This window comes from Megalops cyprinoides, chromosome 10 (genome assembly GCF_013368585.1).
Source record: "Megalops cyprinoides isolate fMegCyp1 chromosome 10, fMegCyp1.pri, whole genome shotgun sequence".
Classification (NCBI taxonomy): Eukaryota; Metazoa; Chordata; class Actinopteri; order Elopiformes; family Megalopidae; genus Megalops; species Megalops cyprinoides.
In genome coordinates this window covers 32,613,282-32,631,096 of record NC_050592.1, presented here as the reverse complement: position 1 = coordinate 32,631,096, position 17,815 = coordinate 32,613,282, and the positions used below count along the sequence as shown (strand labels likewise).

The 17,815-nt window shown below is 41.9% G+C and overlaps 1 protein-coding gene across 21 annotated transcripts in view; it reads right to left on the bottom strand.

Annotated features, from left to right (window-relative positions):
• The window catches only part of rims2a (regulating synaptic membrane exocytosis 2a), a 187,774-nt gene that overhangs the window by 142,051 nt on the left and 27,908 nt on the right, over positions 1–17,815 (bottom strand). For all 21 annotated transcript variants that reach the window (XM_036538373.1, XM_036538374.1, XM_036538393.1 and 18 more), the window contains exons 3-4: positions 7,629–7,839; positions 5,910–5,921 (exon numbers count right to left, since the gene is read on the bottom strand). In XM_036538373.1, coding sequence (XP_036394266.1) covers positions 5,910–5,921; positions 7,629–7,839 — 223 coding nt within the window. The remainder of the gene's footprint in view (positions 1–5,909; positions 5,922–7,628; positions 7,840–17,815) is intronic.

Genomic DNA, 17,815 nt, shown 5'->3' with positions numbered 1-17,815 from the left:
GTACTGCTGTTGTGCCCTTGGGCAAAGTACTTAACATCTGCAGTCCACATGGAGAGAATGGTAACACCATGCATGGAACAAAAAGAATATGCAGGGGATTGTGCATGCTAGTTCCAGTTCAAATATTACATTACAATTGCTTAGCAGATGCTCTTATCTAGAGTGACTTATGTAACTTACAGTTAGTATGTTATCCATTTATACAGCTGGATATTTACTGAGGCAAGACCTGGTTAAACATATTGTTCTATCTGAGGGATAGTATCAAATGTGAAGCTAACTAAGTCAGTATTTCCCAACAGATTTCCTGTGACCATTCCTGTTACCGTGCTCTGGTTCTCCATTCTTAACGTTGACAAAGACAAACGTCTCCTCTCTGATGTTCCAAACAGTTGTTTAGAGCATTCGTCTTGATCCTCTCTAACTAATAAGACAACCTGGTTAGGTACTTTCAATACTTAGACACTAGACATATACATTATAAGGTGGTGGAATATACTTCCATATAATAGCATAACTTCCATATACAATGTATATCCTGTATATTTCATAGGATGTTTTGGGCTACATTTTCACAGCAATGTTGTAAGAACGTTTTGCTCATGACATTGCAATGGGACATGCTAAATTAAAAGATCTGGGTGGTCAAATATTCATGCAATGGTGAAAGAGCTGTCATGGCTATCAGATTACATGCTTACTTGTCTCACCCGAACTGAACTTAACAGGTCATTAAAAACCCGTTGTTTAGGAATTGTTCGGAGGCCAGTTTAGCACCAAAAGCACGATAGACAGATTATGCAATAAAATAAAACAAACCAGACCATTACATACAGTTCTTTTACACTGGATGCCCACCAGTGAGTCTTTATGTCTGTTTATCTGTATAAATAAACATTGAAAATACACATCTAAAAGGTATATTCTGCGTGTAAGCAGAAAAACAAATTACTTTTGATATTACTTCCATTATGGCAGTATTTAGTAAGAATCTGTTCAGTTTAAAATGTGTTTAAATGGTCTGAAACTAGCTGGCAATAACATTTGAGGGATATTTAGCCTGATATTACTTTTAAATTGATTCTTGTGTATTTGAAGGAACATACTAAATGCAGGAAAGAAAAAGCATTTATATTTGCATGTATATTTATATTTTCAGTTATATAAAACTGTGAAATTTTGGGGCGCGGGGGGCGGGGGGGGGGGGGGGGTCGAGAAAATAGACTCGCATGCCTCAATACTACCGCACACGTGGAACATTAGAAATTAATGAGTGTCTAATTTTAGTGTTCGGCTGCTGATAATAGATCCAATGCATATTTATGTCTCTTCATTTTCCAGAGCAAAGGAAAAAGAAAAGAAACGGTCACGAGGAGAGGTATTACTAAAAAAGAGGAGACATTCACTTCAGGACAGCGTGGCCTTGCAAAGTCCACAAAGTCTGCGACGACACCGCTGTTAAATATTCATTTGCGAAACCACAGCGGAGCCGCTCGTTCTTTTTTTCTTTTCTTTTTAGACACTATCAATCCGCAAAGTCCCGTTGTTGTCTCTTTTCCCGTTTTTGTGTATGTATATGTATGCGTATACACACACACACACACACAAACACAACCGTGTGCGTACATACGGATAATAAAATTCAAATTATATCGAACCCAATATACGTCCATTACATGTACATATTCTCTTACCCTATAATTACATCTGATTGTTATTACTTCATCTAATTATTTCTACAAAATTACCCACTGTTTGAAAGGAAAAATCAACACGATCCACATCACTTTTTTCCACAACCCATACTACATCACCATATGTATTCAGTGCACCAGCCATTCCACTGAATTTTCCTTACCGTCTTTAAAAAACTGTACTGAACATTGTCTTTGTAACGATTAACTTGATTTTGGTTTACAAAGGCCAGAAAGCAACTGTCACAACTAAGTCATGCCAATATCGGACAGAGAGCCCCCTTCCATAAGTTTTTTTTGTTAAAACTTACCCATGGTGCAAACGAGGAGCATCGTGTCGCAGCAGTAGCAGAAAGTCCGTTATCCTCTTTAAATGGAGAATCTACTGCACATGCTCCATGTGGCGGTGATCGTTACAGCGCGCGCGTCAGCACCACGGACAGCTCGAGTCCAAAACCTGCTGCCGATGCTGGGTGCCGCTACTTGTTTTTACACCCTGGAATTAACCCACTTGAATCCGCCCCAACCAAACCAACGTGGTACTGTAGTTCTTCTCCCCCCAAAAATCCAAGTTTAGGGAGCCAAAACAATCCCTGCGATATTCCTCAAATGAAGCCGTTCATTCAAAGCCTGAAAGTAAATGATAGGCCTACAATATAAAAAACAAACCGACTAAAAAGACACAGACCTAGACCTAAACATGATCAAATATCCCATGGGATATCGAAGGAAGACCATATAATGGATGCAGTGGCTGCTCGGGGGATAAGACGTGATCAAGTGAGGAAGACGGAGCGTAATCGTGTTTCTTGCCATCACTCTATTAGTAGTTATGTCTTCATTATTAATAAATGCGGGCGTGAGTCTTCAGCTACCGGAGCTGATTCAAGCTCATTACGAATGCAGATCGTCCCCTGCGGAGCCACGCGGCCCAACTGTGGTCAAAGTGTGCAGTAACACGCCAGAGACTAACGAAGGGATTCGCCCGTCTATATCTGATACGCCGACGCATGCATTCTATATAGAACCAATACTATTTCTAGACTAGCAAAGCTAATATGATAAAGAATAACTGGCTGCGAGAGCAATGATGACAGACACGGAGATAACGACATGGTTTGAACAGACAAGCTTTTATCACAGAACTATTCTCAGAATATGTCAATTTCTCTGAAGTGAGGAGCTAAAACATGGCAATACGCAGTAGGTGTTGATTTTCACGGTAACACGGCACTTGCTAAACTTTTCGGACATCTTATCTTGAGGGTAGACTTGTGTGTACACATGCTGTCTCGCACAGCTGTGGGTCTTGAAAACATCAGCAGGTCGTTGATCTTAGATCAAATATCTCAACTGTTGTGACACAGCTTTCAGAGCAAAACGAACTGCATTGTACTAGCTAAATGCGTATATTACCGGGAAGTGTTTGTAAAAATATTAACTTCCCGAGAGACAGCTAACACCCTCAAAATGACCATATTTCTGTAATTTCCATAAATGTCTGGAATAGTACAGTATATTACTGACCATAAAGGAATAGTTCAATGAATGCGTAACTGCTTTCTGAAATTGAAATTGGTGGTCCTTGGTGTTCTGTAGAAGGATTTTATTGCATCATTTCATCCAAGAGATGCTTGTCCTTAAAGTGCCTTCAATCTCTGTGAACAAATATATTCACTATTAGAAACAAAAATAAGCTTTTTGTCACAAAACATGTGATTTGATGCGATTATCTTTACACCTTTATTTTGAGATATCTTGTTTTCATATAAGACTTATGGTTATATAATAGTTTTTTAATAAAAGGCAATTTTAAGATAACACTCTCTTGTCAATACTGATGATGTAAAATAGTTGAAAAATGGTCTTTGGAACAGTGTTCCATATTCCAGTGTACTATACAGGTATGTCTCTATGTGTAAATTCCAAACCAATATTTTTAAAAACCTGAATCAGTACAAATTTATACCCTTAGAATGAGGTCATTCCACAGCTGAAACATTGACTTTCTTTACCCTTAAATCCTTCCATTGTACACTGACGTGCCAGGTCTAACAGTTTGCTGACTGCTGAAACACCGAGGCTTGTAAATATTGATGCTGTTTCACTGGACAAGATCTCTCTCTCCACCGCTGTCAGCGCTAAAGGAAAGACAATGCTGATGGAAAAAGAACGGATTTCACCACCAGCTCTTTCACTGACACACAAGCTTATAGGCAAGCACTTCAGACTTAACTAAATACACCCAATCAAACGCATTATTTCAACACAGCCTGACAGCCTTTTATTTCTTTTTATATGGCAATACTGCCTGGTATGTATAAGCACAATGTAAGATTACACATACACACACACACACATACATGTACAATATGTACTTTAGTTCATGTATATATATGTACCTGTACATATATATGTATATGTACATATATGGTTAAATAAATGATTCTGCATATGAACTGTTGCATAAATGATTCTAGACATGAACAGTTGCTGCTTTTACTCAACCTACACTCCCTGTGTCATAACATTCACTCCAGATGCAAACACCCCCCCCCCCCCCCCCCCCTTCCCAGCCAAATGTGCCCTTGAGGCCCTCGGGCATTGGTGCACACGGCCACCCAGGCAGAGACAGGCCAGGCACAGGCATGACGTCAGCCGCCCCTTGGGCTGAAAGAGAATCTGGTCACCCGGCACTGTGGGGCAACTCAATCCGTGGCCCAGCCGGCCTGAGGCGCCATCCACACCGCAACCAGACACAGCGCCCACGATGCCCGCAATGAACGTCCTCCAATCCAGACACTGCGACCCCTCCCCCTGGCCCTCCCTTGCTGCTCCAAACCACAGAGTGTTCCACGGTAAACGCACCCTTGACACCCACCTTTCAATCAAATGGAGACTAAGCTGGGTATCAAAAGGCCACTGCAAAGCAGCATAAGGGTGGCAGTGTAGCATAGTGGTAAGGAGCAGGGCTCATAAGTGAAAGGTTGCTGGTTTGATTCCCTGCCGGGACACTGCTGCTGTACTGTTGGGAAAGGTACTTAACCCGGAATTACCTCAGAAAATATCCAGCTGTATACCTGGATAACATGTAAAATTGTAACCTATGTAAATTGCTCTGGATAATCTGAGACAACGTGGCCGTGAGTGATGGGATAGCTAACATGGCGGTGTCCCAATGTCTTAATTTGCTCCTGAGGACAGACCTGAGTTCAGAGGACACATCTGGGGGCAAATCTGCCATGTGAGAGGACTCCTGTCTATGACAGCCGGAGCACATCACAAAATAGCTGCAGATATTATTACACAACACCACCTGCAGCATCCTGAGAAACGATCCCCTCCCTATTCTCCTCCAACAACAAAGGGGGCTTTCGTGGTGGACAGGTGGGTGAATCCTCTGCCGTTCTGGCATCTTCCAGCCCAACTGGAACCCACCCAAGGTGCACTTTAACACTTTAAATAGCTAACCTGCTCTGGCATCCAGTGAGGCTGATTATTCCTTCAGCACTGCCAGCAACGTCGGACACACAATATAACGAAGCAGTGAACAGTGGATTAGACATGGGTTATAGACACAGTGAATAATTTCTCATGGCCCATGCATGGCTTTACTGTACAATTACATTAAGAAAAATATTCTGTAACGTTCCTTTAAGATTTGAATTACTTTGGGATCATTCCACCTGTCTATACCACATTTCTGCTTTGGTGTCTTTCTCTTACAACTACAGCCAAAGCAGAAAGACACATCTGGGCCCATAAAAGTTGAAAATATTGACCTAAAGAAGTTGCACATGAATTTAATGCAAGGATTATTTAACGGATTATTCCTCATAACCAGCAGGGTGTGAACAAAATCATACATATGTTAACTAAAGCAATGTAGCTCATTTTGAATGACATAACTTGACCTTTTAGACACATTAAGCTGCACACTAATTGGTTCCACCAGGAAATTGAGAAACTGCCTCAAAATTTAAATGGTTAGAAACAGAACTGCAACATAGTTTTACATGATCTGTTCTATGACTAGGTTATCTCTGCTACAGACCCAGTGAAAACATCTTACCATCTACTGATTGTCTGGCTTTGGCACAGTGCTTACTAGAGTCTGCGCATCACATGAAAGTCAATACCACATTAAGGAATATGTGCAGATTATAAATTAACACGTGTCACGGATACTCAAAAGTTGAAAAAGAAGATGCTAACCACTTTGTCCTCCTGTTGACATTCCAAGGAAGCAAGATTGCAGCCCAGGAAGAGAGAGAGAGGGGAGATAATTAATTTCATTAGTAGGATTTCCAATATCAAACACCTTCAGCATTGATTAAGTAGTGCCAGAAAAAAGTTGAGGGGAAAAATGAACAAATCATACATCACTTAAGCAGGGTACTTCAGTGCAAACTGCAAAATAATTCTTCAGCATGTGGAAGTCATGGCAACAAGCTCCCCCATGTGGTCATCAAGAGTACCGAACGCAAATGCTCGGATTGTGTACTTCATTCATTTTAAGTAAGCAGTCGTTGAGATGACGCAAATAGAATTTTTTAATCCAGATATTATACGCATTAATTTAAATTAATAAATAAAATGATGGATACATTACAGAGCTGTGCCGCTGGCGCAAAGCCCGGTTCCAGCTTTCGTCCCTGTGTTTCATAACCCAGGATTTGAGATAAAAATGGCAGAGATATTGAAGCTATTTTTAAATTTAAAGACACAAAAAATGACGCGCTCGCATGACGTCAAGAATGTAAACCTTTGGCGCATTCAGATCATAAGCTCTTTCTTCTCAGAACATTTTTGTCAAGTAATCTAACTCATTTAAAAATGTCTTATTGTTGATGCGTGCTTGACATGGAGTGTAATTTGAATGCAAGTCAAGTGTAGCATTTCATCTTCATAAAAAGAATAAGAGACTACAGTCACTAAAACTGATGCAATGGTGACACATAAGTCTTTTGTGATTATTTGGACACTAGTATTAGTATTACTAGTATTACTACACGCATTAGTATTCAACGTACAGTATTTCTTCCAAGAACAACTAATTGTGATATCATTGCACATTTATACAGGAAACACTACTATAGCAAAGCAACTTTTTATCAACATTTATCAGCTGAATTTATGAACTGAGTTGTTATGCAAGCTAAGATGATCAAAGCCGTGAACCGCTAATCAGTTGCAAAGAATGAACAGGTTGCATGTCAGGCCCAGCCCAGCTAAACAAGCCGCTAACAGTACAAGGCTCTTCAGGGCCTATACAGCCGGAAATTCTCTGTTCTAAACGCATATTTTTTGGATACATGTAAAAGGGTAATACGCGTATCGAAAGTGAAACGCTGAAAGCAGCTGGACGTAGCAGGAACACAACCACCAGACGGATATGAAAGGAGCACTCCATAAATGCTTGTTGCAGTACGTTCAGGCCAAAGCTGCGAGCCTTTAATGTTCACTCACATAACGTTTGAATCAAGTAAGTCAGAATCATATTATCAGGCTGGATAAAAATGAACACTTTGGGCCTTCAGAGAAATTTTGTCAAAAGGTTTTTACCCACTAACCTGTTCAGCAATGGTTTGGAAACTGGAATCACAGTTACCAGGTCACAGGTCTGAACCATAGATGTGAAAATACTGTTGCACTTTTGAAAAGTAAACTTAATTTTAATTGCTGCAGTTAAATGTATAATTGCTGGGGACATCTAAGGCTATGTAAGTCGCCCTGGATCCAGGAATCTACAAAATGAATAATTAATGTATTATTGGAAGGTTTGTAAATAGAATTCAGCAGGTAAATGGAAGTTTGATTTAGTTCAAAGCCAGACCTGCAATATTGTGTGTGTGTGTGTGTGTGTGTGTGGGTGTGTGTGTATGGGTGTGGGTGTGTGTCCCTGACAGAGGGCAGAGGTGACTGAGGGCCTACCTTATTTGACCGCAGAGACACGCGACCTCCGCACCGCGCACAGAATTTAGTTTGGCAATATGAACAGACGTGACCGCAGCCGTCGGCGAACTTGGTCTTGTGGCAGATCCCGCAGGTGGGCGCATCCCCCTTCTGCTCCTGTGTCAGCTGAGCCTCATCACCCATCTTCTTCACCTGCTCCTTGTACATCTCAAACTGCTGGTGCAATTTCCTGCAGGGTTTTCAGACAGCCCAATGAAGAACAACATCCACACCAGTTTCTCACTCCATACCACCAACATACACTGGTCTGACAAATTAGATGTCGAATTATGCTCAGAACAAATTCTGCTCAAAAAAAAAAAACAACATTTTAAAACATGATTCTTTGACACAGAAATACACTTACCTCAGAAATAATCTCTCAGTTATAATATAGAGATACAATTTCTTGTATAATGGATATAGTATATACATATATATATTTCCTACATTTACATGCACATTATAATAGTAAACATTCAATATTTGATTATTCAAGACTACATTATAGGAAGTGGGAAAATATCCTAACATGTATTAAATTGGATGTAGGCCTCTTCTGACCTTTGTGACTTTATTACAGCACAAAACTGTTTTCATGTAACAAAATTTATATGGTGTGTGGCATGTGGTATAGTGGGTATAGCATCAAGCTCAGACCAGAAAGCTGTGGGTTTGAATCCCAGACAGGACACTGATGTTGCACCCATGCACAAAATAAGGAATCTCCACTGACATCCAGCTCTACTGATGACTTACAAACTGTAAGCACTCTATGTTACCATGTGCAAGGCTGTCAGCTGAGTGAACAGAAACATAAAATACAGAAACATCATATACAATTACATATAAACTCAAAGAAAGTCTGAAAATTAGTATCACCTGTGTGTGGGAGGGTGCTCAGGTTGCTTGATTCAGACAGACAGACTGGGATTCAGGCCAAGGCAAACATCCTTACTGTGCCATGAGATCCTTACTGACCAAAATGATTGATTACCTACAGTACACCTTTGTGACCAAGTGGGCCTGACTCTATAAACTTAAGTTACACTCAGTCTGTCATTTGACCTGATTGTTCAGCAATGGTGTTCACAACATCTTGCCAGACACAAGTCTGGATCACCATCAGGCTTCTCAATTTCAGTACGATGTTCTATGATCCTTGCATACAGTTATAATGCTGAAAATGACAAATTTATACATTTGGACACAATAATATCATTTCCTCTTTATAATTTATGCAGTGCTGAATAAATGCTTCAGTTCTGGTGATGGATATAACCACCTCTATAATTCTAAGAGGGTACATGATTAGCTAGGATATGACAAATGTCGGGTTCAGCCTCATCAAAAATTAAGGACCCAAACCAGCTATATTATCACAGACTATGCTGGTCAGGTTTGGTCCTTATACAGAAGGAGCTTTCCACCCAGCCATGCCAGCTGCAAGGACTTCTGTCCCTCTGTGAAATGACAATGGCACACTTTCAACACAGAGGTCCACCCACCTCAGAAGAGATCCCCAAAGTCAGGAGGAACAGAGAGTGGCATCACAAATGTTCAATTTATATGAGCATATAGTTAGACCACATAGGGATGTGGTCTAAAACTGAACACTCATCACAAGAACAGCTGTGCAGATAGCAATAGAGCATCCTCTTACCAACCAGAACCTCCTGAATGGAGGATGGAGCAAACATAGGAGCTGAATATCTTGTCATAATATAGAATATCTGTGGTGCAATTACTTCCCATAGTTCCTGTCACATAACTACTAGGCACTCTCTGGATGGGGCCAACAGTTCTTTCTGAAAAGGAGGGACTAGACAGACAATGATGATGTTGTCATGTAATGACTGAAGACAGTTGAGCACCTCTGAGCCTACCACATCTCTACCAATCATTACTATATATGTTTTTAGATAATTCCACTTTCACTTGAAATAAGTGATGGCTACATAGCTGCACAGCTAACAAAAATAAATCACAAATCAACTGCCCAGCTAGCAACCAACCCATCTATCTTAGTCAGAAATAAAGTTTAAGAGTCATGAAGGTGGTATGATTCATATTTGATTCAAGCGACCAGCTTGATAATTAATCTACATTATTTACAGACATTTATTTGAAAATAAAAGCCAACCAAGGCAACAGCACTCCAACATAAGGGTAATGAGCACCTTTTCTAAATTCTATAAACCAACTATACCATCAAATTATCCTTTGGCACTGATCTTGATATTCTAGCTATAGGTTGATTCCTATGTGTATTATCAAACTCTAAATCAGTCCCTAATCATGTTCCTCAAAGTGCAAATCTGGCAAATGTAATCAGTATACAGTGTTGAATGCAACTAATTGCATCTCAAGAACATAATCAAATGCTTCTTTTACATCAGTCTGTTGATGGATCAAACAATTGTTAAACAATCTCAGCTGCCTCAATTCCACTGAGGTGTGACAAGTGAATCACAGAAACCGAGAAGAAGTCGAAGGACTCCATGTACAATCAAGATGAAACAGTTGGGTGGCATGTCTGGCATTGGTTCAGATTTGTATGTGATGTCACATGCTGCTTCAGCTTTGGCTTTTCGGTAATCATGTGATGGCATCCCAGTTGTCTGTCTAGACTCTCCCCTCACGTAAAGCTTCCCAATTACAATGACAGTCATTTATATGACTGTACACGTCACTTCCAATGGAATAATACTGTTGGAGAAGAAGCACAGCAGAAGTTCTTTCTCTTCTGTAGTTGTAGAAATTAAGCTTGCTGTAACAGGGCCCAAGGAGCTGAAAGTGCTCTCCCAATTTTTCATTTTTTTAAAGAGTGTAGATTTAGAGAGGTCTCCTTACGGCTCTTGCCATTGGAGAGAGCCGTCCAGCACTACCTCTGGAAAAAGGGTATCTGATCAGTCTTGAACTGCACCCAGCCCTGACCAAATTGGGTCACATCTTCCTCCCGTATACCCAGCCCTGACCAAATTGGGCCACATCTTCCTCCCCTTTACCCAGCCCTGACCAAACTTGACCACATCTTCCTCCAGTAAACCCAGCCCTGACCAAACTGGACCACATCTTCCTCCCATATACCCAGTGCTGAACAAACAGGACTGTGCAATATGCTGCTGTATTCAGTCTGGCTGACCTCTCCATCTTTGACCTAGACCTTCCCCCAGATGACTATGGATATCAGGACCTCACTCTCCTCACCTCACCATCCTGACCTTCCCTCACACTGACTGTCGTTAGCTGCTGTCTGTATTTTCTCCATTGTCAGTTTCTGGGCAATCAGTGTGTAAAGCTGTAAAAGAAACACCTTATTTATGTAGATGGAATTTTGATTCCTTTCTTCTAAAAGCCATTCTCCTGCTTTCTTAATATTTAACATAGCAGAAGGCACTTGTGAATGCTTGGATCAATGGTGTCGTACAAATTTAAGGAACATCCATTCTGTCTTTAAAAGCTTAAACCTCAACAACCTGCTCCCATTTAAAGTGAAGCAGCACTGCGTGTTAGAAAGAGGTGGGTATCAGGTTAGCGCTGCAAGTTTAACAGAGCTTGCTTCACTTAATTCCACTTTCTCAAGTTCCCCGGCGTTTAATGAATCATTTGCACCCGTGTGTCTATTTCAGGTCTGTCCGTAAGACAATAGGGCAAATCAATGGATTCACACACTTCCACGTAAAGACCGTGGAACACACAGCACATGCCACAGCTCTGGCAAACAGAGCACTAAGCAGGACGGGTTTACAGCGCGCCTCCCTTATTGACTTTATGAAGCACTTCAATAGCTCAGATAATATTTCTGACAGGTGGGTCATGTAACCTCATTTGCATGTGCCAGGGCCGCTGCTGGTTCAGAGGGGAGTCCTTCTACGGTTACAGCGACAGAGACAGAGGGGGGACAAGGGCACAAAGGGGGCTCTCGGCCTCCGCCATCGTTGTCCACGTCGCTTGACCAGACCGGGCCAGGGTGGAACCAGAAGGGCATTGCCTGAAAACGCGACGCACCCAGCCCCCCGCCACAACATGCGCTGGCGGGGCATGCATTTTGTATGACACATGTCAATCCGCCGTAGCCCTGGAAACTAAACACTGGGCTGACTTCATCATATCGCGATCGGGGTGGATTCGGCCCGCGTATCCCCCCTGCAAGATTCATTAGGGCTCTGAATTATTGAGCGCCACGATCCTTTTACCGCCCGCCTCCCGTGCGGCCTGGCGAGCGCGCAGCCCTGCCTGCCCCTACAAACAGACCGCTGATGCACAACTGCTATAGGGCCTGTTTGTCGCACCGAGATCCAAACACGAGGCAAACCATGGGTTAACAGCTAATGGCACCACTCTCTGCAACAGCATATGACACACTAATCACCTGTTAATTTCATTTTACCCCCAGACATTTTTAAGAATTAATCAACACTGTAGCTGGAAATACATCACTGCATGTACGTATGTATGGATATACAGTATATTTGCCACATAGTGAAGATGTAAGATCATTTTCTATCAAACTTTATCAGGTTTAATCATGTATTTGATTGTAAATAATTAAATTCCCTCATTGTAATATATTTAAATACTGTATTTTTAAAAAAAAAAAATGAAATAATTAAAAAAATGAAATAAGGGGGTGGAGTTACGTAGGAAAGAAAACAACAGTCCAAATTTTCCTTTTAGCTACTTCTGCTGGTAAGTGTTCCCAAAAAGACCTGCAGTCTAAGCTCCACAGTTTACCTCCAATTAGCTGGGTTCAAGCTCTGAAAACAAATTAGCAATGTGTCTCCCAACCCAGGAGTTTGTGCATGCATGACAGGAAATAAAACTTTAAGGGAAACTGCAGTGTAGCATTGCATTCTGTCGCATTAATGGAAGCTAGCAGCTATCCAAATACAGCTATCTAACAAAGTGGTACAGCACACTATTAACAAGTAATAAACTTGAAGTCATACGTGAGTTATCATAAAAGCACCGCTACCAACCTAGCTAGGTACACAGCTTTGACATGAAATAACAAACAGAATCATTCTGCCACTACATATTGCTAACTTAGCTGCTAGGACATGCATCTTTCTAAACTTTCTGTACCTTGTATAGCACCTCTTAGCATCTCTTTTTTCCAAATTTAACGCAGATATATATTTAAAAAAGCATGGAATCCAAATTATGAAATCCAAATTAATTTCCCAAAATAGGTAGGCTTGCATTTCACAGCTGACTCAGTGTACATGATGTTAATGCATTAAAAACAGCACTCATTAAGTGCAGGAGAAATTAGGGATCTGCCTATGCTAATTATGGAGTCTGGCCTTTCACCTTCACAGGCCTGGGTCAGTGTGAGGAGCCTTTTATTCATGCTGTCTTCACTTTCTGTCTTGTGGACCCTGACAGCTTCATACAGACACAGTGATGTAACAAACATGTTCTGCGGGCTCGCATTCTAATTATGACCGGGCGAAATAAAGCAGTCCATCCATAATTAACACTGCTCAGAATTCAACCATTCTGACAGCGGCGATTCTCAGAAATCTGTTTCTGTTTCCCAGAGAAAAAGCACAGATCGCAGATCCACACGCATACACATTTCTCCAAGCCATGCAGCAACTAGCCAGTGGAGGTAAACTGTAGAATGGTAACATCATCTGTGGTGTAATTGGGGCTTCATCCAAGCAAAATGACAACATGAGCAGTGTGCTCTCCAGTGGAGGGAATTTTAATGGTCCTCTATGTACAGCAGCTGACTGCTAATGAATTAACCCATCAATGTAAATGCATTTGTTAGAGGGCATATCTACTGTAACACTGTCAGAAAGTGCTGGGAAAAGTGGGTTTTCCAGATAGAACTGAAAACCCAGAAAACCCTGAGCTCATTGGGGGAAATATTATTTCCTAAGTCCACAAGAAGACGGTTGGAGCTGCTTCTGGAAAATAGCAGCAGAGATCACAAACAGTAGAATTTCTGCAAGCTGGTATATATATCCATCAGTTCATCGTAATAAATAAATAAATCCCAAGACTCTACTGGTTACTGGGGTGGACTTTAGTAGCTTATGGTTGCAACAGCCAAGGGAGGGAAGTGCAAGTCTTCCTGTCCATTGCTTCATGATAGGTGTCGCTAGGTGGGCAGGCAACTACAGGGACATCAATATCCAAAACAATTGTCTTGGCCCAAATTCTACCCTGATTGGTAGAATATACTCCAATTGGGGGTTGACTTCTTTTTAAATTTGGGAGCAGGGGGTGTTAGTGTAGGTTCAGTTTATTGCAAAGCTTTTAGAGACACAAACCTTTAAAATAGAAGAATGTCATATGCCCTTAGCTTTAATTTTCAAATAAAGATTAAGTGTTTCTTTTATCTAAGTGAAAACACAGTTTTAGTCATCAATTCTGATGATCACTGAACTCGTCAAATGTCAAACTGCTTGCATAAATACAAAAAAGGACCGCTTGCCTTCATGTATGAGTCAGTGCTTGGGAGCAATGTTGGCTGAGCCCTGACAAAGAAGTCCTGACCAAGATCCACCTTGGAATTGAAATGTTGTCCTGCACGCACCACCATAATAACTTGGATTGTGTAGATTTTTGGTTATCTGACATGATACAATTCTCTCAGAAACAGAAAACTCTGAGAAGGGGGCAATCTTGTATGAGCTGGAGGAGATACTCCCCCTGAGCACTGGAATGCTGGAGCAGTCCAGACACCCCCCAAAAACAGGGGCATGGGAAGAAAACACAGTACCCTATCTCCCTCTGTGTGTCTCCCTTCTGCAAGGTGGGAGGGGTGAGAAACCCAAACTCCCCTGCCCCCCACCAGGAACCCAGTGCGCCTTCTGGATCAGATGGGTGAGCCCTGGACCACGTCCAGTCTGCCGGGGCAGCTGGTCAACGGGACACGCTCCACACCCGGCACCCTCCTGGCTGTGCCGGGAGTTTAATTGTGCTATTCCCTTTGGTCCTACAACACGTTGTGTTTGTTAGTATTACCAGAGATCATTTCTCTCACCTGTGACCTCACACCCTACAGCAGCTGGAAAACACAGGTCCTGACACAGACAGCCACATAGAGGAGGGTTCAGAAAACTACCCCTGATTTATATTAGCTGAAATGAGTTATGAGTTATTAGATCCTGAGTAACAATGGAAAAATAATTAAACTGTCATGCAAGGAGTTGAGTTCATCACCCCTAGATGGCGAGTTTGTGCTGTTTATAGTACAGATTTTGCTAAATCAATTTAGAATAGTCAGTTATTCATTCTGTCTCTAAATGTATTGTGCATTTATAAACACCAATCTGAAGTCCACACCCATGGGAAGAGACGCAAAACCCAGTAAAAAACATGTAGTTATGTAATTATTTCTAGTAATTGTAATCATTCTGCAATTACATTACTAAGACTATGAGATGTTGAATCACAATCATATGGTACTTGTATTGTAAATAATCTAGCAAATACAAACTGAAAGGAAAACATAACAGAAATATTTACACACCACACAAATTTGAGGGCCACTTTTCAACACACACTGCAGGCTGCAGGGATAACTGACAGATTGAGACACACTGAACCCTAGTGTCCAGTGTGGGAAACACAAGGAGAGAGGGGGGCGGCACACATTCTCCTCGGAGGGGGGGGGTCTTACTTACGTCTCAGGCTCCTTCTCGTTTTGGGACCTTAGCTGGGGCTGAAGAACGTTATTAACCAGCTCAGTGATACCGCTAAAGGGAAACCACCTGTTCGAACAAGCACACAATGCGACCCATCAGCCTCAGGGCCCGCATTCTCCAGGGGGGCCGGCCTCACCACAACAGGGCCGTCCCACCAGTCTTCCGCCATTAACTACAACAGCGACAGTCACATGGGTCACAGCAGCACTGGTCAGAACACTCGCATCACTGTCAATGGTAACAGGGACATCCAGAACAGCGAGAGCGACACAGAGACTCAGAGAGCAAATAGAGAGAAATCAGGTCATCAAGCAGGGAAGCTACAGCCAATGGAGATGGGAGCTGCATCGTAAGACCAGCCAATAGGAATGTAAAGAAAAAAAGAGGATTCCACACAGAAAGACAAAGATCAATTTTTTTTTTCATAGGTAAAGTTGGTTACAAAGCAGGTGGTGAAACAGATGCATCCAGCCCACGTGTGGATGAAGTAAGAAGCCGCACCAAGCTCTCTTACCAGCCAATCAGAAAGCGGATGACACAATAAGGGGCGGACAGATATCAGGGGACGGGGTTGAAAAACACCCTCGATAACGAGGTAGCCACAGGAAGCACAGGGCACTGAGCGAGAGGAAGAAGTGTTAAAGCCTAAAGCACTCTAGGTAATGTTACTTACTGTGCTGGTTGAGGCTTTTGTTCTTCTTTGACCCTAAAAAGATAAGTTTGGCACAGCTCAGTGCACACATAATGCAAAAGGACAAACAAAACAATCAAAAGGCAACAAATCGTAACAGTAACCAAAGTGATGAAAAGAAAAATGACGATGACAGTGATGGTGAGAATGATGGCGACAAAAACACGATCATATGGATCATAACATTAAGAAAGACATCAACAATGAAAACAAATATGATTCATTCTGTAGCTTCATTTCAGTTAGTGGCTTGTGGCTTGATTGCCGGAGCAACATAAGGTTCATGGATCCCTTATCCCCCCAACTCCATGAAGAACTCATGAAGCTCCTACAGGAAACACCAACATACCTATGAATGGGAATGACAGCAAACTACTTCTGAAGATTTAATACCCATACCATCAGAAAGGTTCCCTAGTGTAGGAGAGAGGCCTGAGAACAAAGTTTGGTTCAGCACACTTACACAGTAGTGAAGCCCTTCACTTAAGTCCACTGATGTATAGTTTCATTAAACAGGTGCACCTTCTCAAACCCAGATTTAGCCACGAGTACCTTGCTTTGGAGCTAAAATCATTTGCCCTAGTCTGCAGTTAGGACATTTAGAAAAACACTACCAGAGCCAGGTATTGGTCCAAACCAAGGCCGTCAGTGCAACCATTGGCATCCCAGTGAAATTTCTCCAATCGAGAAAGATGCTAGGCAGTTGCAACAGGTTGTTGTGATGCACAACACATTTGACCACATTTGACTTGTCACTGCATCTGACATCATTAACCTCTGGTCTGTATTTATCCGACCAGTTCTGCAGCTGTGACTATGGTCTGTAATCTACATTTTTCTGACCAGTTCTGCAACTGTGATTGTGGTATGTAATCTACATTTTTCTGACCAGGTTTGAAACCATGACCATAATCTCTGGTCTACATTTATTTAACCTGTTCTCTCACTGTGACCTTGGTCTCTGGTTTGTATTTCACCAGTTGTGTCACTGTGACCGTGCTCTCTGGTGTGTATTTACCTCACCAGCTGTGTGCCTGTGGCAATATTCCCTGCCTTGTATTTTGGTGCTGCAGTTGCCGTGACAGCAGGACACAATCCCAGCCCAAAATGAATGGTTGTGAAATGTCAGGGTTTATTTCTGATGGAGTACATCTGGCATGGGAGCAAGACTGAGCCACAGCCCCTGTTTATATTTACATAAACCCCCCTCTTTCTGGAGAATATTAACCCAGGCAAAATACCCACAGCACATAACCTCCACATCTAGGTTGATCCCTTCTGTAAGAACGCAACCTCTGTGTCAGAGTGGCTTTGGATATGGTGGAACCATCTAAGCCAATGTATTTTACTGGTACTGTCACTGTAGATGGATCCAGTCCCATCATGCCTGATGAGGATCTGTTTTAGCATATCTGCCTGAGCAGGGGAGCAGAGCATGAGCAACTAAACTAGATGCTGGTCAAATTTACATGACCTGCCACCCACAACTGTAGTTATACACTCGGCACATGTATGCAGCTCTACTTCCAGTCATGTATAATAAGAGCTAAGTTACAGACCAGGGTTTACATAAACCATCTAGTGAGTGAACTAGCATATGGGCTGGACTTCCACATTCTACCTCTGTATGGAAACCTAGCAAGCCAGCTTGTTATGTCCACCACATACCCAGTAAAGCATGTTACACATGTTCACCAACTCCCTCTCTCCCAACCTCTGTCTTGCTTTCTCTCAAACATCAAAGCTAGTTACTTGCCCCAAAGAAGCCTCATGGTTATGATGTTTTCATTTATTCTTTAATCTCTCTC